The 22,057-nt window shown below is 39.0% G+C and overlaps 1 protein-coding gene and 1 pseudogene across 2 annotated transcripts in view; both read right to left on the bottom strand.

Annotated features, from left to right (window-relative positions):
* The window catches only part of LOC144638606 (transient receptor potential cation channel subfamily A member 1-like), a 141,110-nt pseudogene that overhangs the window by 110,198 nt on the left and 8,855 nt on the right, over positions 1-22,057 (bottom strand). The window lies entirely within an intron of this gene.
* LOC144639005 (amine oxidase [flavin-containing] B-like) lies at positions 3,192-6,373 on the bottom strand. The gene is made up of 5 exons (XM_078498271.1): positions 6,200-6,373; positions 5,253-5,295; positions 3,998-4,759; positions 3,491-3,748; positions 3,192-3,360 (listed from the first exon to the last, which is right to left on the bottom strand). The coding sequence occupies exons 1-5, from the start codon at positions 6,366-6,368 to the stop codon at positions 3,192-3,194; spliced, it is 1,401 nt and encodes a 466-aa protein (XP_078354397.1). The 5' UTR covers positions 6,369-6,373.

The raw sequence follows: 22,057 nt of genomic DNA, 5'->3' as shown, positions 1-22,057 counted from the left end.
AAAGGTTATTTCAAAGATTTATTTTGCCTGATTTTGAAGGGTTTCAGGAGTTTTAAAGAGTGCTGGTAAACGGCTGTATGTTGTTTGTGATTACGGATCTTATTTAGTTTCGAACGCTCTAATTTTTGAAAGGTTAAAACAGGTTAAAACCGGGCGGTTTCATGAGTTTTTTGGGTAGAAAGGTACGGTGGTGGTAAAAAAAAAAAAGGTTTAGAAAGGAATGACTGTAGTAGCACGTAAGTCGGAGGTTTGCGTGAGTCACGGGGTATAGTATGCGTGAGCTGGATTTCCGGCGTCATAACGGCATGTTTTGTTTACTGAAAGATACACTCGACGTTTAGTTAGCTTAGTCGGCTTGGGAAACTATTTTAAAAATGAATGTTGTAATAGTTAATTAATAGTAATCTAGAATTAACCCACTCTCAATTGGAGTCTGTTCTGGATTCGCGCTACCTTTTCGCCGCGAAGGAATTTTGTAAAATTTCGCTAGTGGAAAGAGGTACTGTAAGAACAGTATCAATAACTCAAAAGGAGGAACTTCTTTGTAGCTCTGAATTAAGACGTATGATAAAATTTCAGAATAAGAAACTTTCGATATATGGTTTTCATATTGTTTTTGTCAATTTCCTTTTGTGGCAGATTTTTTGAGAATCAGCTTTTCTTTCGTGTGATGACAGACACAGGACAGAACGAGAGGTGGACGAGAAAGATGCCGAAGATGAATAGGCACCGAAAAACGACAAGAACCGTCAAGGACTTATCTTTAGAGGGCGGGGAGTTTTGGCATACTGTATTTCGAGGACTGGACTGGACTAGTAAAACGCGGACTAGTAAAACGCGGACTTGTAAAACGCGGACTAGTATAACGCGGACTAGTAAAACGCGGACTTGTAAAACGGGGACTAGTAAAACGCGGACTCAGGTAAAACGCGGACTTGTAAAAGGCGGACTAGTAAAACGCGGACTAGTAAAACGCGGACTTGTAAAACGAGGACTAGTAAAACGCGGACTTGTAAAACGCGGACTTGTAAAACGAGGGCTTGTTAAGCACGGACTTGTAGAACGCGGACTTGTAAAACAAGCGCTTGTAAATCGGATAAAACTAAACGGTTTAGCGAGCGAAACAATTTGTGTTTGAAGCTCTTGTGTGTTTCTTCGACGGCATATTTCTAGCTTTTTTGAGCACTCTATGGTCTGTTTTAGCGTGGAGATGTTTTTGCAGTATAGCACATGTTCGTTCTGCAAACCCCTACTAAAACAACGGGATTGATGCTATGAGTTGTGTGCATATGTTTCTTTCTTTCCACTACTTGACGCCTGTTGAGTGCAGTCGTTTGTATTTCTCGCACGAGGTAGAACGGGGCCCGTCCAGAAATCAACAGTCAATCGTAAATAAAGGTGACGGGCCTACACGACTCCTACGTTCGTGACATTAGAATATTTGCCGTTAAATGTTTAAATTCGGTCTTTCGACCTTATTTGCTTCTGACTTCTTTCTGAGGGTACTGTTTTAATTTGGGGGCAGTATGTGGTAAATAAAGGTGACGGGCCTACACGACTCCTACGTTCGTGACATTAGAACATTTGCCGTTATATGTTCAAATTCGGTCTTTCGACCTTATTTGCTTCTGACTTCTTTCTGAGGTTACTGTTTTTTTGAGACATTATGTATTGAAGAGAGCCGTAAGATGATTGTGGCCAAGGAATTCGAAGTGTCTAGAAGCGTTTTACAAGTCCGCGTTTTACTAGTCCGCGTTTTACTAGTCCAGTCCAGTCTACAAGTTAAAGACACATCAAGACCACCCCACTGTGAATTGCCATAGCACAGACAAAATTATAGTCAATATCTTATGTGTTTTTAAGAGAATTACATAAGAACCAAGGCATGTCTTGTCTTGCCTTACATTGACATGCAATAATTTGGAAATACTAAGCTCGTAACAGTTTAAGACAGAATCCATCAGGAATTTGAGTAACATTAATTTTAGTTACGCAAAAATTGAGCACCAGAATAATTTAAATCCTTGTGTTCTTTCATACCTTGTTAAAGGCTTGACATGTGATAACATCAACATAACACCAACAACAGTTCTTTATCAGTGGGGATTAAAGAAAAAATGGAAACATCATCACACAGTTGACCCCCATGCAAAAACACTCCAGGATGTCACGGGACTGTTTGGTGTCCGTCTGCCAATTTCTAACTTCAAATTCCAATGTTAAATTCACATTAAATTTTCAATATTTCTTAGTTGTCTAAATTTTACTAATTCTTTTAAAAAAACTATCACCTGCCAAACATCCCCAAAAATCACTCAAAAAATTACAAAATACCGCAATACATAGATACATGGGATGAGTGAAGTTTCCTTGGATTCCTTGAAACACCAACAATATATTTCCGTTTAAGGTGGCTGATAATGGGTTTCAGTATTTCCCAGTCCTTATACTTTGGTTCAGGACTAAAAGCCTTTATCAATTGCTATTACAGTAATGGTATGAAACAAATGTTCAATCATTCATCAACAAGTTGTGATCATTTTCTTGACAATAGTAGTTCCCCGGTAAACAGTTGTAGTACTGTCCCATCAAAGTGCAATGCCTGGAAAATACCGAAAAGCACACGACCTTCAGGTGAAACCGCACCTTACAGTATTACCAATACACTGCACTTTGCTAAGTCTTAAAACTTTACATTGTCTAGTCGTCTACTTCAATCGTTTAAGTTTATAAATTGAAACCATCATGTCATTAAGTAATAATGCAATCTCGACAACGTTCTAGATATTATATTATGCACACTAATACAGCTCATGCAAGCCCTGTGACTTACACAAACACAGTCGGACTGAGTGCTACTTAAGTAACTGCTTCGTGGTTTCTGCTGTACTGAACCCTGCCTTTCAAGGCAAAGCGCCCGATTTTAAGCTTCTCAAGCTTCTCAATGTTCTTGTTCTTTCATAACCTGACCACGAGAAAGTCGCGCCAGCTTCTTCTACGACGGGTCGACCTGATCCGTGTCTCACTATCTGGCTTCCAGGAGGAGGGGTCGTCTTGGATGCTAGACGGCCCAACTGAAATCAAGAGTATCCCTAAAAAACCACCCATCGCATTGAAAATACCGATACATGAAGGACCTAAAGTATCACATTGTCTTTGGTACTTAATTAAGGCTCGGGTTGTACTATATCCTAGCCTTCCTTTAAAGCCTCGTACGCAGATAGAAGAGCTCCTTCATTCCACTCGGGTAGCGATGAATACGCTTCGCCCACCATGTAGATTTCTTTACCAGGAAATGGGCGTTTAGCCCATTTTGCTAGATCATGTCGGCTAACGTTGGAGCCTGCCTTTGTGTGATGCCTGTTGAGTAGAACAAGTACTTGATGGTAAAAGTGTGTGCAGGTTCTAGACACTTTAGCAGTAACGTTCAATATGACAGGTCAATGCTTTCGACCAGTCATACCTCGCCATTTAAATTAACGACCCTAGCCAGAACTTAGACCCTAGCAAAAATAGCCCCAAATAGTTTATAGAATATTTAACCTTCCAGGCTACTTTCTCCCAATATTTAAACACCATATCCAGGGGCTCTGGTACGACCATTCCTGGAAAAACTGCCTGGACGGCTTTCTTGATCTCCGACTCGAAAACTGCTTTAGGCAGCTTGGAGAGCTCACCCCACTTGACTGCGCATGCCCTCCAAGCGTACGACAACTGAATAACGGCTTCTCCTTTGGGCCCTCTGCCACTGAAACCAAACACAAACATATAAAAGGTACTGTTATTTGAAACTAAGTAATGATAGGGATAGGGTTAAGGAATTCGAATAATTTACGTTCAAGGAAAACGCACGAGAGATCGTTCTGCATCAGCAAATAGACAACAGTGAGAAATATAATCAGATTGGCGGATGTCCAATAGAACACGTTGAGTGCAATGATAAGAGGTGCGTTTTGCCTTCGATTATGTGGAAAAATTTCGTTTACTGATGGCTTACCTGTACGGCATAATAGTAACCAGACACGTAGCTCCTGTTTGGAATATTTCAAGAGGTTTTAGTGTTAGGTTATGAGAAGAAGTATTGTTTTCCCACCAAGGATAACTGTAAATCGCTACGGCTTTAAAAGCAGACCTTGGAAGAATTGCTTCAAACAGGTAATTACTTTTGATATCTGCGGCCACATCTCCTGTAATCTTTTCAAATGGTAAGCTTGGGACAGCGATGATGATCTTTTTGGTTGACACTATGAAATTATCTGTTTGAACTGCAAAGAGGTTTCCATTACTGTCGATTGCTTTTACTTCCTCCTTGGTGTACATCTTAACCTGGGAATGCTTTGCAGATCTTTCAAGTGCACTGGTGATGTCCGATATCCCACCAGGAGGCTGAAAGTAATCATACGAGAAATAGCTGAAAGCTTCATTCTTCTCATATCTAAACAAAGTGCTTTCTTCGCCATAATTTCTCTTTAGTGCGTACTTGAACAAGTAAAACTCGCATCCTTCACTTCCAATTTGTTGGCACACAAAATCAAAGTAAGACGGAATTTCCAGTACTTTCTCTCTAGTAATGTTCATCCAAGCGTACTTTATCATTTCGGACGGAGTCATGTTTTCAAAGGGGCCTGACAACAGAGTCGGGAGCGCTTGTTCCTTGAGGGACTGGGAACTGGATGCGTAGAATCCTCTTGCTTCGATAAATGACTCTTCCGTGGAACCCATCTTCAACATCGTGATATTCAATCGTCTCGCTAGGTCCCTGAAAAAAGAAAGAAATTATTATCTCATTACTTAAAGTATCTTTTCTAGTTTTTTTTTTTTTTCAGGGGTTCCAGTAGGGCCTCTGAGAATTAAAAATTAAATGAAATTGTTTCAGGCACACAAGAGAAAATTCTGTTATTGGTGTCATAATGCCATCCAAGCTACAAACGCAAAGGGCCTCTGGAGTCCTGAATTTTTGATAATTTTGCCTTGGAGCGCAGAACCCAAAGATTCTATTCTAAGAGCCAGGACAATTTTAAACGCCTAGCCTATTTTTGGTTCCCTGAAGCCCTGAGTCAAAGCAAAAGAGTCCCTGGAGCCCTAGGGCCATAAGCCCTAGCTATTTTCTTCATGGAGCCATTTTGTAACCCGTACTGGCCCTGGATCCCTAAATGCCTTTGGGACTCTGAAGTGAGCACACGCTATCCTCAGAGGATCGAATAGTGTTCGGTCAAAGTATCAAAGATAGAAAGTTAACGATATTTTCTTACATTACTCTCTTGTGTTCTTTATCCAAACGCCAAGCTCCTAAAACTAAAGCAATAAATGTAAGCACAAAGTCAGCAAAAATAAAAGCCCGTGACGTTTTAACTTCGGAATGTGCAAAGCGCACTGAACTAGTTTTAGTAAAGTCGAAACTCCCGTAAGCAAACACCCTTGGGAGCTGAAAAAGTGTCCAGTAAGAAGCGGTGTCCATTTATGGTAAGTTTAAACCTATCCAGACCGGGGGGGAAGTGTCCGCGCTTACTTTGAAAGATTTAACCGAACGCTGCCAAACTTTGCGAGTTTATCTAAAATTTATCCGGCAATAATTTGGTAGGATAGGTTGTTGTGTCAGAAACTTGACGTCACCATGGCAACGGCATTTTGACAGGCATGTTTTCCCAAATTTTCAATTTTTGTGTTTCTATTAATAAAAAAACTTTAATGCAATTATTTTCACCATTTTACGGGTTTTAAGCACAGTTTTATTGATTTTGAGTACTTTGCAGTAATTTTGGGCGGTTTTCTGACGTATTGGAAAAACTTTGAAATTCAAGATGGCGGATCCGAGATGGCGGCTGTTTTGAAATTATGATGTAATTGTCACGTGACATGACGTCAGCATCCCACGTGAAGTATACCAAAAGATAGATTTTTGGATATTCTATATATCCTCTAAGTTTCATTGTGATTGCTTTAATATTCTGGAAGTTACGGAGGGGGGGATCCGCCCCCCAGGTCTGAAAAGATCCAAAAAAGCCCGGTCTGAATAGGGTCAAAATAAATTGTTTGTATGTGGCTGGTAGCATGACTAAGTGGCCAAAGAAAAGAAAAGGGTAATGGTTTGGAACTTTGAAGGGAAGCCTCATGTTATGAAATTTTTGAGTAACCCTCCCTCTCCCCAGCTTGTCAACAAAGAAAAAATTAACATTATTCTCTCCTTACTAATCCTTACGTATGCTGATGTTTGGTGCTTGGCTAAACCTGACGTCAAAATCTCGCCCTCCAAATCTGGATTCCTTTTCAAATAAACACACGTTGTCTTCCTTCTTCATTCGCATGAGTGTCTCCGCCATGTACATTCCTGAAATATCTCCACCAATAACAACCACGTCACATGACATGAGGCCCAAGGACGACTCTTCTTCTTTTAATAAAACAAACAAAGTAAGGCATTAATCAGTTGGCGTAGTATTCTTTTACCCTGAAGACAAAATCAAGTTATTTTTTATATGCAATTTGAAATTAGTATAGGAAATCACACGACCTCGAGAACAATTCGTGACCTATAGGTACGAGACAACGAGTACCTATTGATCTCAATTGGTACCTGTACGAGTTTGTGAATTCTTTTCTTTTATTTATAGTTTTTGCAACAAAATGACTAGCCTATTTTCTTGCTACGAATCATTACCATTCGAAACTGTAAGCTCTATAACTTCTCGGTTCGTCTTCAGACTACTTCAGATTAACTTTGGAAATCTTTTTACGTCTTGGAGCCAACCCCAGAAATCCGTCCCCATGGCAACGCCAAAAGTGGTCAGAAATACCCTATCTTTAAACTATTGGCAGGTTATAGCCACTTATGTTCATAAAATGTGGCTTAGTACTAGAACGGAGATTATTTTGCTGAACACGCCATTTTCAAAAAGACGTTAAATGTATTCAAATGAATAAACGGAATCGAGCCAATATTTTTGTGATTAGCTTGACTGGTAAGATACATGTTAACGAACATCGCGCTGTTTTTTTTGCAAACGACTTCATTCTTGCTAAAAGCATAACGAACACTCATCGATGGCACATCACAATTCTCACACATTAGTGCTTCATCGGCAAACACCTTTTTTATGTAGAGACTGCAGCTACAAGAATTTCATATAATTATTGTTTTCCAGCACATTTTTTTAAGCTTGTTTAAGCTATGACATAATACTCTTTATTATATAAACATCAATGAAATACCAGGAATTATTAAAAACTAGCAATGGTATATTGTAATTCCTGAATTTTGATTGGTTAACTGGCAATGGTATATGAGCTCATATACCATTGACCACAAATATGGTAGCCAATACGCGTTGACGAGAACAGCCGGGGAGCTCAAATATTGCAATTATTTGGGTGTTTTTTGTAAAACAATTATTCCACACGCGCTTGTTGGATGTAAGATCGTTACAGCCAACTTGGCGCTACGCGCCTCGTCGGCTATCTATCATCTCAAATCCAGGGCGCGGTCATGGAATAATTGTAAAAAAGTCATATCTTCACACGTGCGAATAACATGTTATCTTCAGATGTGAAGATATCGATTTGGAAACATTTTCTGGCAAGTTTGCCCTGTTTTAATGCTGAATGCGCGCACTCGTGAGATATCGATTTGAACACTCGAAGATAAATTTCATATCTCCGCGCAACCATGTAATATCCTCTATAGAGTATTACATAACCCTATCTACATTATATTCGTCCAATTAAAATTCAAGCGTTTTTGCATGTTACTTTTCTCATGTTATTTCGTCTTTCGGTGTCTTCTGTGTAATTTTAGATTTTTTTTTTTTTTTTTTTTTTTTTTTTTTTTTTTTTTTTTTTTTTTTTAAATTGCAAGTACTTACAACATTAAACATACAACATTACGATGATTACAAAATATAGATCACTAACTTTACAAAAGGAGCTACTTTACAGTACAGCTTAGAAAGTGTGGAAAAATAGTTACAAAAATTACTCTACTTTATGAAGTCAATACTATTAACATTACAACACTTTCGAAACACTTAGGCTAACATTACAACACTTAGGCTAACAATGCAAAAAGAAATAACAAATAACATTGCCTATAATTGTTACCAGAAAGAAAAATGAACGATGTAGCGAGATACAAAAACAAAAGGAAACTAAATGTTTTGTAAAAAATTCCATTTCTTGATATAGTTATCGTATTTACCGGATTTGATAGCAATATGTTTTTCTAACGATAGTTTGTCGCGAACGAGGGATATGTACTCGTTAAACTGAACTTTATTTTTTTTGCCGGTGTTAAGGTATAAAAAGTATTTTCCTAATATAATAAGATGGTTTAGGGCTAAACAACCACGAGGAGAGTCCAATATACCATATAAGACATCTAAGTTCGAAAGATGGACTCCTTTTGTACTATAAATATTGTACCAATCTTGAAAATCTACCCAGAAAGTTTTTGCTTGAGTGCACTCTATAAAAAGGTGCCAGATGGTATGGATTTCGGTAGGGCAAAAAGGACAAGTTGGGGAGGCAACTTTCTTCATCTTATGTAATAAGCTATTCGTAGGTAGGATTAGTAGTAGTATTTTAGATGTATTGGATTGGATTTCATGCTATTAAGTATACTTCGCCACAGATTGTAAGTTACAATGTTTTTTCTAGCGGTTTGTTTGTACTTAGGAAAATGTTCTTTTATTGCAGCTGAATCACACAGTGACACGATTATATTACAAACGGATTTGTGGATTTGTACTATTTGTATAGTTATTTGTGCATTCTTAACTGTGGATCAAGTTTGTTTCTTTTGGCTAATGGTAATGGCTAATAATAATTATCAGAATTCATTATTTTTTTGGTGGCTTGCATAGGAGTTAATTGTGTTATGTTTGGTATTTGATTCTCTATTTTTTGTAAAATTCATCTCTAAAACTACAGTATTTAGTACAATGGAAAAGTAAATGAACTTCGTCTTCAATTTGGTTTGATTCACACGTAGGGCAGAGTCTATTATCCCTTGGGATTTGATCATATCTGCCAGTTTCGTAACTAGCAAGAGGCAAGACGAGGCACCTCGTCTTGATTTTAACCCCAAAATTAAAAACAAAATATGTTTAGTTGGGAAAATAATCCCCAGTTGAGCAAGATTGATTTTGTTTTTAAGAAATACCTTATGAAAAATGTTAAAGAAAGGGTTTAAGAGCTTCTAGTTCTCCACATTTTCTGGAGGGCATGCCTCCAGAACCTCCTAGCAAGATGTTGCCTCGTCCGTGCCAAAGGTCTGATTACGGCCCTGATTATAGGTCATCATAAGGTCGGTCAAAATTTACTTTACTGAATACGGTAATTATAAGTCTAATTCTAGTAGTTTCTGTCAAAATAAAGTTTAAAAGAACGTTAATAAGTTAACTATACGTGATCGAATGCAGATCATTGCGTAAACACCGCCAGTATAGCAACGGGGGGTTTCCACATGGCAACCGACCATCGTGGCTTTTGATTAAATCGCGAAATATATGCAGTAAATTCCTAACTAAGCATCATTCTATCTGTAGCGAGAATACCGGTGAAACGAAGTACTTTTAAGTGCTTTAAACAACACTTTCTCGTGGTATACTATGGAATATCCCACTTGTCACTTGTATTTTCTTCGTATACACACTCGCCTAAAGGCTCGTGTGTATACCGAGAAAATACAAGTGACTCGTGGGATATTCCATAGTATACCACTCGAAATCGTTGCATAACTAGTATATAGCTTCTCGTGACGTCAGTGTAAATACAGCACAAAAGATTGAATGCTACCTTACTGATGGAGGTTAGCCGGCGTTAGACTACATATAAACATAAACACATTCAGAAAACTTTATATATAGAATGCATATTTCTCTTACCTAATCGTGCTGGGTCGTCTTTAACTCGAGTGTTCTTTTCTTTTCCCTTCTCGTGAGTTAACAGCACGGCTAACACAATCAAAACAATCACCAGCGACAAAAACACGAGCAGCGCCACAAACGCTTTAACTCGACTCACGAAGAAGCCGTGCACTTCACGAACTGCACTGTACCTTGTTTGGTCCATGGTTTCAAAATGGATCGAAGAGTATATTAAACTCGGGATAGTGTTATTATCGAACACCGGCCAAATTCCAAGCTGTACTAAATAACTTAGAATTAATTAAGCCGTCTATTCCAATTATGTGTTAACAACAACAACAAGACTGGCGAAGCGTTAATTAATTGATCACGCACACAACGTGGCATCAGTTTTTTGAGAAATATTTTCCGGGGGTTATTAATCGGGCGTGGCCGATTTAAGGTTTACCCTTTGGTCGTCCTAGAGCGTAGTCTCCTGGCGCGGCCAAAAAGACGGGGATAGCTCGGGGTTGCTACAAAACCGCTACGGGTGACGCATACCGCAATGGTTTTCATTTTAGTTTTGACAGGAAATCGTTGCAGGCACACTTGGTCGACTTTTGGGTTAATATGTAATCAGATTGTGTTTTTTTGCTTCGGCGGAAGGACAGAGAAAAAGCTTACGGTGCAAAGTACCGTATGGGGCCCAGTTCTCGGCCACTTTTGACGTAAACTTGTATTTCTTACCTCAGAAGAACCGCAGGAACTTGAAATTTCTCCCAGAGCTAGCTACATTATTCAGCTTTTTGGTGTAAAGCTATCGACCGGTCAAAAATTAATTTGCCCGAGCAATAATAAAAATAAAAGCTCCATTTGTGGGCCCAGTTCTCGGCCACCTTGGCCCAGTTCTCGGCCACTTTTGACGTAAACTTGTATTTCTTACCTCAGAAGAACCGCAGGAACTTGAAATTTCTCCCAGAGCTAGCTACATTATTCAGCTTTTTGGTGTAAAGCTATCGACCGGTCAAAAATTAATTTTCCTGAGCAATAATAAAAATAAAAGCTCCATTTGTGGGCCCAGTTCTCGGCCACCTTGGCCCAGTTCTCGGCCACTTTTGACGTAAACTTGTATTTCTTACCTCAGAAGAACCGCAGGAACTTGAAATTTTTCCCAGAGCTAGCTACATTATTCAGCTTTTTGGTGTAAAGCTATCGACCGGTCAAAAATTAATTTGCCCGAGCAATAATAAAAATAAAAGCTCCATTTGTGGGCCCAGTTCTTGGCCACCTTGGCCCAGTTCTCGGCCACTTTTGACGTAAACTTGTATTTCTTACCTCAGAAGAACCGCAGGAACTTGAAATTTCTCCCAGAACTAGCTACATTATTCAGCTTTTTGGTGTAAAGCTATCGACCAGTCAAAAATTAATTTGCCCGAGCAATAATAAAAATAAAAGCTCCATTTGTGGGCCCAGTTCTCGGCCACCTTGGCCCAGTTCTCGGCCACTAAAAAGCTTGTGCGTAATTATCTGTAAAAAAATGCTCAAGTAATTTTCACAGTCATAAAATCACTCTGTAAACCTATTTATACTATATCGATCCCAAATTATTTTTATGATGCTTTGTTTTACTTTAGAAAAGAAGGATTTTAACGCGCCTAGTTGCCTATGTGCAGGTTCTGGCAAAACCGCATTGTGTGACCCGTGCATTTAGATGGTTTATTTTGCAGTGAAAAGGTCTTGAAAGATTTAGGTGTTGTAGAAATAATAGACAAGACAAGAGTCAGCTCAAAACTTAGAGATAAGATTGAACTTTATTTTTAAAACATTTATTTCTTTCATTCTGGCAGCAGCAGATGAAATTATATTAAAAACCAAGCGCTAAGCTGTGATAGCGAGCAGGGTGGCCGAGAACTGGCAAATACGCAAACGTCGCAAGAAAAAATTTCGAAGTAAATTAAGACCAAAAAATACAACGGTTCAACGAAAAGTTAACTAAAGCAGAAAGCTGAATTATTCTACGTTTCACATGCCAAAAATTAGCTCGTATGGTGGGGGCTTTTGGATAAAATACGAATTTAACTACATCCATGAATTTGGAGCCGTAAACAAACAACTTTTTCGGGAATGCAAATTCACCTACCTCCGCGTAAACTCGACGTGTGAGCTTTCTATATCGAATTGAACGATCAAACTCAAGATACTTAAAGCACATGAATCAGTCTATCGTTTGAAGGAAATACCTTTTTCTTTTGATTCAACTGGAGTGTGAAAAAACGCGTTAAACACAAAGTGGCCGAGAACTGGACCTGGCCGAGATACTGGGCCCCATACTGTACTGATATTCACCATTGTGAAATTGCACTTACTTTGACAAGTTAAAGTTATTTTTGTAAATGAAAAAGGTAACGTCATTGATGTCACGCAGTGTTTTTTTTAGCAAACTAGATGGTTTGCTGGTTTCTGACTATGAATGGGGGTGTGATCTTGCGGTATATTTTTTGAGCCTGACTCCGCCGTAAAACTTTTTTTTTATTTAGCAAGAACTGTGTCGATTTTCATTTCTGAACAATTGGTCGTCAAGTCGTTTGTCACAAAGAGTAGAATGTTTGTACAGCATGTTTTGGAATTATTTTAGATTTGGTTAGTAAGACGCTTCTGAAGACCTGAGCAAAACATTGGGAATGTACAGTATTAATAGGAACTTGAATGGAATTTTTCACAAGTTGGATAAACGTATCAACTGAAAAAAATGGAATTCAAAATGAGAACTTGGATTTTGTTGTAATTAAATTTTATCGCGGATTGGATGTATAATATCACGGCTTTGAAAGTCTTCAAATAATTAGAAAGGTTCCTTTCTTCCTTTTGATCTTATTGTTATTTTTATGTATTGATTATTCGAAAGTGGTTTTCGTTGATACGAAAAAAAAAACGGGTTTTCACTGAATTGCCTGAAGTATTTTTAGACGTGATAATATTGGCTTAATCAAATTACATCGTGCACGAAATATTTGTTATTCTTTTGTCTTGAAACTTTGAGGAAATTGAAATTTTTGTTTGACAGTAGTGTATGAAAGGCATTTTATAGAACTGAATAAAAAATAAGAAACATTGATAAAGGTTATTTCAAAGATTTATTTTGCCTGATTTTGAAGGGTTTCAGGAGTTTTAAAGAGTGCTGGTAAACGGCTGTATGTTGTTTGTGATTACGGATCTTATTTAGTTTCGAACGCTCTAATTTTTGAAAGGTTAAAACAGGTTAAAACCGGGCGGTTTCATGAGTTTTTTGGGTAGAAAGGTACGGTGGTGGTCAAAAAAAAAATGTTTAGAAAGGAATGACTGTAGTAGCACGTAAGTCGGAGGTTTGCGTGAGTCACGGGGTATAGTATGCGTGAGCTGGATTTCCGGCGTCATAACGGCATGTTTTGTTTACTGAAAGATACACTCGACGTTTAGTTAGCTTAGTCGGCTTGGGAAACTATTTTAAAAATGAATGTTGTAATAGTTAATTAATAGTAATCTAGAATTAACCCACTCTCGATTGGAGTCTGTTCTGGATTCGCGCTACCTTTTCGCCGCGAAGGAATTTTGTAAAATTTCGCTAGTGGAAAGAGGTACTGTAAGAACAGTATCAATAACTCAAAAGGAGGAACTTCTTTGTAGCTCTGAATTAAGACGTATGATAAAATTTTAGAATAAGAAACTTTCGATATATGGTTTTCATATTGGTTTTGTCAATTTCCTTTTGTGGCAGATTTTTTGAGAATCAGCTTTTCTTTCGTGTGATGACAGACACAGGACAGAACGAGAGGTGGATGAGAAAGATGCCGAAGATGAATAGGCACCGAAAAACGACAAGAACCGTCAAGGACTTATCTTTAGAGGGCGGGGAGTTTTGGCATACTGTATTTCGAGGACTGGACTGGACTAGTAAAATGCGGACTAGTAAAACGCGGACTTGTAAAACGCGGACTAGTAAAACGCGGACTCAGGTAAAACGCGGACTTGTAAAAGGCGGACTAGTAAAACGCGGACTAGTAAAACGCGGACTTGTAAAACGAGGACTAGTAAAACGCGGACTTGTAAAACGAGGGCTTGTTAAGCACGGACTTGTAGAACGCGGACTTGTAAAACAAGCGCTTGTAAATCGGATAAAACTAAACGGTTTAGCGAGCGAAACAATTTGTGTTTGAAGCTCTTGTGTGTTTCTTCGACGGCATATTTCTAGCTTTTTTGAGCACTCTATGGTCTGTTTAAGCGTGGAGATGTTTTTGCAGTATAGCACATGTTCGTTCTGCAAACCCCTACTAAAACAACGGGATTGATGCTATGAGTTGGGTGCATATGTTTCTTTCTTTCCACTACTTGACGTCTGTTGAGTGCAGTCGTTTGTATTGCTCGCACGAGGTAGAACGGGGCCCGTCCAGAAATCAACAGTCAATCGTAAATAAAGGTGACGGGCCTACACGACTCCTACGTTCGTGACATTAGAATATTTGCCGTTGAATGTTTAAATTCGGTCTTTCGACCTTATTTGCTTCTGACTTCTTTCTGAGGGTACTGTTTTAATTTGGGGGCAGTATGTGGTAAATAAAGGTGACGGGCCTACACGACTCCTACGTTCGTGACATTAGAACATTTGCCGTTATATGTTCAAATTCGGTCTTTCGACCTTATTTGCTTCTGACTTCTTTCTGAGGTTACTGTTTTTTTTGAGACATTATGTATTGAAGAGAGCCGTAAGATGATTGTGGCCAAGGAATTCGAAGTGTCTAGAGGCGTTTTACAAGTCCGCGTTTTACTAGTCCGCGTTTTACTAGTCTAGTCCAGTCCAGTCTACAAGTTAAAGACACATCAAGACCACCCCACTGTGAATTGCCATAGCACAGACAAAATTATAGTCAATATCTTTTGTGTTTTTAAGAGAATTACATAAGAACCAAGGCATGTCTTGTCTTGCCTTACATTGACATGCAATAATTTGGAAATACTAAGCTCGTAACAGTTTAAGACAGAATCCATCAGGAATTTGAGTAACATTAATTTTAGTTACGCAAAAATTGAGCACCAGAATAATTTAAATCCTTGTGTTCTTTTCATACCTTGTTAAAGGCTTGACATGTGATAACACCAACATAACACCAACAACAGTTCTTTATCAGTGGGGATTGAAGAAAAAAATGGAAACATCATCACACAGTTGACCCCCATGCAAAAACACTCCAGGATGTCACGGGACTGTTTGGTGTCCGTCTGCCAATTTCTAACTTCAAATTCCAATGTTAAATTCACATTAAATTTTCAATATTTCTTAGTTGTCTAAATTTTACTAATTCTTTTAAAAAAACTATCACCTGCCAAACATCCCCAAAAATCACTCAAAAAATTACAAAATACCGCAATACATAGATACATGGGATGAGTGAAGTTTCCTTGGATTCCTTGAAACACCAACAAGATATTTCCGTTTAAGGTGGCTGATAATGGGTTTCAGTATTTCCCAGTCCTTATACTTTGGTTCAGGACTAAAAGCCTTCATCAATTGCTATTACAGTAATGGTATGAAACAAATGTCCAATCATTCATCAACAAGTTGTGATCATTTTCTTGACAATAGTAGTTCCCCGGTAAACAGTTGTAGTACTTTCCCATCAAAGTCAGCAATGCCTGGAAAATACCGAAAAGCACACGACCTTCAGGTGAAACCGCACCTTACAGTATTACCAATACACTGCACTTTGCTAAGTCTTAAAACTTTACATTGTCTAGTCGTCTACTTTAATCGTTTATTTGTATTGTGTGAGATACATTTAAGCAAATTTACATGTAATATAAATTAAAGTTAATGTGACAACCATGAAAGGAGTTCAGAGAAGTCATAGGATCACTCTATTCTAATACGCAGATCTGTCACGCAATATGCTGCAAGACTATCACTCTTGCGTTACATTCAAAGGTCAAACTCACTTCTGAGTGTGATGCGCTATTCGGGCTGGCCAATCACATCGCCCCTTTTCTATTATGTCAATCAAGGCCATGCGGTTTTATCTAGACTTGAGTAGTTTTACTTCAAATTCTCTGAGCTCCCTAAAAGAGTTTTCACAATAATTATTATTGCTGTGATATCCTTCGGTTGTTTTTCGCTTCAACATCGCTCCATCAGTACTTTATGAGTTATCCTGGTATCTGCCCACGAACTACGTTCCGGTTTTACACATTTTATTCTGTCATTCGAAGATAAATGTGCGGACGATCTGTCGAAGGCATCGCACTACTGAACAGGTATTCGGTCCAGCAACTCAGGAACTTGATATGCACACACAGAACAGATTACCTCTACCGGAATATGGCCACTCTACCGACTCGGCTTCAAGGTCCTGTAGCCTCCAAACCGCGCTAAACCCGACACTACAGCAAAAAGTATGAACCTCACAAAAACATTATTTGTATGGTGGAGACAACATGCCTTCGTTTGCCCGAGATTATGTAAGCTTAATGTGAATGAACGACTTATAAAGAACAAGACGATTTCTTCAACTAGAATATACTATTCTCTTGTCAAGCCGGAGAACAGTCAACAAGGGTCAAGGCCGTCGCGAATGTCTTTCAAGCCTCGTCCAGCGCGCCGCCTTCTCTCCCGCCGAAAGTGGTCAGTAAAAAATTGGACAAGCAATCCGGATTTCCCTAGGGTGCATCTTGGCCAAGTGGAGCTTGCTAAAAGCTAAGTATAAATATTTATAAGCTGATTCTATTTTGCGTTATATTAGACCGGCGTTAAATGAGATTTCAATATGAAAACAAACGAAACTTAGAGCAATTTGCAGGCTGCCGTTTCCACCAGCCGTCGAAAAGCCTAAAGGGCTGGAAATTACAAGATACCGGTGGAATTCGCTATTGTTATCTCCTGTAATGTTCGAAGTCATGTCTTAATACCTGAGTAGACGAGACCCTTTATAATTTGGCTGCTCAAAGTTGAGGAAGAGCGACATAAACTTAGCTTTGCTGGAGGCCAGGGTGGTTAATTCTCGTCCTTTGTCACTAAAGTAAAAATAGGACAAATAACAACTCAAAGCAACGAAAGTTCTCAGCTTATAGAATACTTTATGAAGATTCTAAAAATGTAAACAGTTTTTACATTTAATGCAAGAAATTTGAGGTATTTAAAGGTGCCATTGTCACTGCCATTTTAACAAAAAATAGGTTATAACTCAAGGGGAAATTGAACAATAATATTATTGTAGCAAGAATTTGATCCAAGACATACAGGGGCGTACCTGCCTTTACTACCACTAAAATTGCCTAGGAACGGCCCTGACATAAATACAATAACAGGAATTTCTACGGGAGTATGTCACAGGAAATACAAAAGTGAGGATTCTAGGATCAAAACATAAAATTTTGCTTTGTAGTGAATACATTACTTTGTTCATGCAGAAGCATTGAACCATTTTAAGCCTGCCAAGTTTAGTGGCACAAGGATAAATCCAACAGGAGCTCTGACTCTATCTACAATGAATGCATGTCTGTGTAGCAAGTGTCTTAACTGTTCAAATACGCCTTATTTTTCGCACCTTCTACCCTGATTGATTCTTGTGCGAGTTCTGCCTTCCTGCCATGTTTCTCAGGTCAGCAATGTATAATTCCAGTGGTGAATAACAAACTTGTGCTCTGTATAAGGTCTTTTATTCCCGTTTTTCCCAGCACTTATTGAATTTGTGCTGTATCATTCAAAGGGAAACCATGAATAGGGCATTTTAGTATTAACAGTCTTGAATTTATATATCTACTCCTTTACGTGTATGAAATGGCTAGGTCACACCTTACGGATGCCTTCCTGTACCATCAAAAGGCAAGCTTTGACCTGAAATCCTCAAGGGAGTCAAAAGAGAGGTCGACTATTAAACACCTGGAGACGTTCGCTAAAAGCAGAGATCGAGTCCATGGGCAAGAGTTGGTACCAGCTAGAGAAGGATGCACAGGACAGGATGCTATGACGAGAGACTGTTGATAGTCTATACTCCTGAAAAGGAGTCGAGTGAAGGGCAACTACTACTTATTTACATGTTAAGTTAAACCTATTTTATATTTTCGTGCTATTCGTCTATGGGGAATACACTTCGTGTATTTGTGGGGATGAAGTGCTCTGTACCATTCGCCCTTTTGCCCCATAGCCTCACAGGGTCAGCTTTCCCCTTATAGTGGGGCCCCGCAGTGTTGCTGTTGTTGGTTGTTGTGATTGTTCCCAAGGGTCCTAGAGATTAGGACCCCAGTTTCTTGGGAACCAGGGCATGTGGTTGTGGTTGTTCCCAAGGGTCCTAGAGATTAGGACCCCAGTTTCTTGGGAACGTTCCCAAGGGTCCTAGAGATTAGGACCCCAGTTTCTTGGGAACCAGGGCATGTGGTTGTGTTTGTTCCCAAGGGTCCTAGAGATTAGGACCCCAGTTTCTTGGGAACTAGGGCTTCCTGAAAGGAAGGAGAGGATTCCAGTCTCTCGTTGCCAACCAACTAACCTGTGATACATGTACCCTGCATGATTTCTATTGATGATTCTGATTGGCAACTCGAGCACTTCATCCCTTACCCCTTTTCTCCCACTGAACTTGTTGTCTTGTTTTGACTTCATGGGTTGGGAACATTAAAGCAAATTTATATGTAATATAAATGCCAATTTACATGTAATATAAATTAAAGTTAATGTGACAACCATGAAAGGAGTTCAGAGAAGTCATAGGATCACTCTATTCTAATACGCAGATCTGTCACGCAATATGCTGCAAGACTATCACTCTTGCGTTACATTCAAAGGTCAAACTCACTTCTGAGTGTGATGCGCTATTCGGGCTGGCCAATCACATCGCCCCTTTTCTATTATGTCAATCAAGGCCATGCGGTTTTATCTAGACTTGAGTAGTTTTACTTCAAATTCTCTGAGCTCCCTAAAAGAGTTTTCACAATAATTCCCACCCACCCAACCCTCTTTGGTTCTCTTTTAGCTTAGTATTTGTAAAAATGTAGGCAATGTTTTAGTTCTACGCACATATCCGGCTATGTTAAGGGTGTTTATTACATTACTATTATTATTTTTAAACGTTAGCCATAGCTGATGGACTAAAGAAGCAAGCCCACATTTATAGACATTATTCTAATAATTATTATTTCCATTTTGTATGCTTACTTACGTTTAGAGCTGATGGACTTAAGCAGCATGCCTGCTTACAGAAACATTGTTTTTTATATTGTTATCATTTTGTATGCTAGCTCAGGCTAAGAGCTGTTGGACTTGAGCAATGTGTCTGCTTTTGAGATATTGATATACATGTAACCGTTAGCTTTAGTGTCGAGCTGGCATGTATCAACTCGACCATTCTGTTATTTGATTACTGTCTCTTCCGAACTTCTTCAATAGCTTTAGACCATCTTAACTAAGCATTGTCTTTTCTTATAGTTAATAAACCACGGGAGGGGATGAAGTGCTCTGTACCATTCGCCCTTTTGCCCCATAGCCTCACAGGGTCAGCTTTCCCCTTATAGTGGGGCCCCGCAGTGTTGCTGTTGTTGGTTGTTGTGATTGTTCCCAAGGGTCCTAGAGATTAGGACCCCAGTTTCTTGGGAACCAGGGCATGTGGTTGTGGTTGTTCCCAAGGGTCCTAGAGATTAGGACCCCAGTTTCTTGGGAACGTTCCCAAGGGTCCTAGAGATTAGGACCCCAGTTTCTTGGGAACCAGGGCATGTGGTTGTGTTTGTTCCCAAGGGTCCTAGAGATTAGGACCCCAGTTTCTTGGGAACTAGGGCTTCCTGAAAGGAAGGAGAGGATTCCAGTCTCTCGTTGCCAACCAACTAACCTGTGATACATGTACCCTGCATGATTTCTATTGATGATTCTGATTGGCAACTCGAGCACTTCATCCCTTACCCCTTTTCTCCCACTGAACTTGTTGTCTTGTTTTGACTTCATGGGTTGGGAACATTAATAAATTGAAACCATCATGTCATTAAGTAATAATGCAATCTCGACAAGGTTCTAGATATTATATTATGCACACTAATACAGCTCATGCAAGCCCTGTGACTTACACAAACACAGTCGGACTGAGTGCTACTTAAGTAACTGCTTCGTGGTTTCTGCTGTACTGAACCCTGCCTTTCAAGGCAAAGCGCCCGATTTTAAGCTTCTCAAGCTTCTCAATGTTCTTGTTTTACAAAGCATCACGCCAGACAGTTTCTTGTCGAACTGAGAACAATACAAAAATTAATTAAAATTCCAATATTTTATAGCCAAAATACCGAAATTTCATTGAAAATATAACATGAAAGTGACGAGGTTAAAAAGGCCCGGCCAAACTCACGCAACATTTCAACGCAATATATCCCAACATAATTGCGCACAGCATGTTGCAATTGTTTGGCCACTTTATTGCAACATGTTGGATCAAGTTTGAAAATGGTCAAATTTTTTCTTCCAACATCTCGCAAAATTTTTGAATGTTGCATGATGTTGTACTCGTTTGGCCACATTCGCGCAACATTGTTGCGCCGGAGCATGCGCACTAGTTCGATTTGCGCCATCCAACATGCTGCAACATGTTGCAACAGGCTGACCAGGGTGGCCAAACGCTTGCAACATGTTGTGAACAATAATGTTGCGCTATATTGCGTTCAAATGTTGCGTGCGTTTGGCCAGCTCCTTCAAGACATCTCACAACATGACCCAACAATGTTGCGATATGTCGCGTTGAAATGTTGCGTCCGTATGGCCGGGGTTCGACGCTCTTTTGCGCGCGTCACGCGTTCTTTTCACAGTGCAGGAAAGTTAGCGTGACGGGCACAAAGGGCGTCTGCGTAGAATGCTAGAACGAGGCAAGAAAATTTAATTTAATGATAGTTTTCGTAGAGTTACAAACAACAGGTTCTCGTCCTATTTACACAAGAGAACACAATAAACAAAAACCAAAAGTGGTACACATGTCTGTGCTGAGAAAAATTTAAGTTCCTTAGAACAAGTAACATGTGTACAACCGCCTCCTTCCCTCGTTTTTTTTTCAGAAATTTCCCGATTTTTGTTGTTGTTGTTGTTAATGTTATTGTTGTTGTTGTTTCAGGGCAAGAGGCGGCTGTAAAGGTAATAGAACAAATTGAACTGCTGCTTCAAAACTCAATAAACTATTTGATTGGTTAACATGTGATTAGCCCGCAATATAAACGAGTCTTTTTTGTCATGCAGTTGATTCCCGGAAATGTCGGATATCTTCAAATGGAATCTAAAAAGGTTCGAGTTATCGGGATTCGACTGCATTTCGTCCCTTTTATCCCTATCAAAAGAGACCAACCAAATATGGGTCTCTCCGCACTTTAGAGTACATATTATTACTTTCCTAACAATCGTGCTTCATTGACCAAAACCAAATCATTACGCACTTTTCTGTTTAATATTTTATCAGCTTTCACGAAATTGTTCAGTCTATGATAGAAGATAATTAAAATGTTATTACGGTAACGTACAACTGCTTCCTCTCTCGCTCACAGCATCCTATCCCTTTATAATCCACAGAATGTCTTCTTGAATAAGCTCTCTACACTATTTTTTATTCTTCACAGTGTCTAAAAGTTTACATGCTAAGAATGAACATTTTAACACAATGGTATATCACACAATTCGTAATTTGAGGCCTTTTAATTGAGTCATTCTTTTACTCGATCCTTTGAAGTCGCTTTTCGCACGGCTTTCTTTCTAAAATGGTTTGCGACAAAATAAAGCGAGTGAAACCAAAGACACCAAATCTAATTCACCATGAATCTTGGCATATTTATAAGCAACCTTTAACCTGAAATATAGAGAAATTATTATAGTGTAGAAGGAAATTAATGATGCCTTGATTAAATGTAATTTTTTTGCGTCTAGACTGTTACACCTGCACTTGTTCATGAGAAAAAAAACCTATTGCTGTACCTCATTTATTAATAATTAAAAACTTGAGGTGAATTGCAAATAAGAAAGATTTTATCTTTAATTAAACTCTCCTCGACCAATCAGCTTTCCTGACGCGCCTCTCCAAACTAAACCATACTTCTTCATAATTTTATTTTATTTTCCTTATCATTGCACTTTTCCGCCCCGCTGAACCATCTTTCTAAGGTTTTCTCTGATTTGATAGTTGTGATTTTTGAGTAAATTACAGTGAATCAAAAAAAAAAATAGCAAGTGACACACGCGGACACCA

The sequence above is a fragment of the Oculina patagonica genome, chromosome 14, assembly GCF_052425735.1.
Source record: "Oculina patagonica isolate OP01 chromosome 14, crgOcupat, whole genome shotgun sequence".
Lineage (NCBI taxonomy): Eukaryota > Metazoa > Cnidaria > Anthozoa > Scleractinia > Oculinidae > Oculina > Oculina patagonica.
The sequence above is the reverse complement of the archived record's forward strand: the minus strand, read 5'-3'. Positions and strand labels throughout refer to the sequence as shown.

Bases quoted from the DNA above. Each gene is read 5' to 3' on its own strand.
- LOC144639005 (XM_078498271.1), bottom strand. From the start codon at position 6,368: ATGTCATGTGACGTGGTTGTTATTGGTGGAGATATTTCAGGAATGTAC. The intron at 5,296-6,199 runs GTAAGGATTAGT...TTATTGCTTTAG, and splicing joins AGCACCAAACATCAGCATAC to TTTTAGGAGCTTGGCGTTTG. The intron at 4,760-5,252 runs GTAAGAAAATAT...TTCTTTTTTCAG, and splicing joins AAAGAACACAAGAGAGTAAT to GGACCTAGCGAGACGATTGA.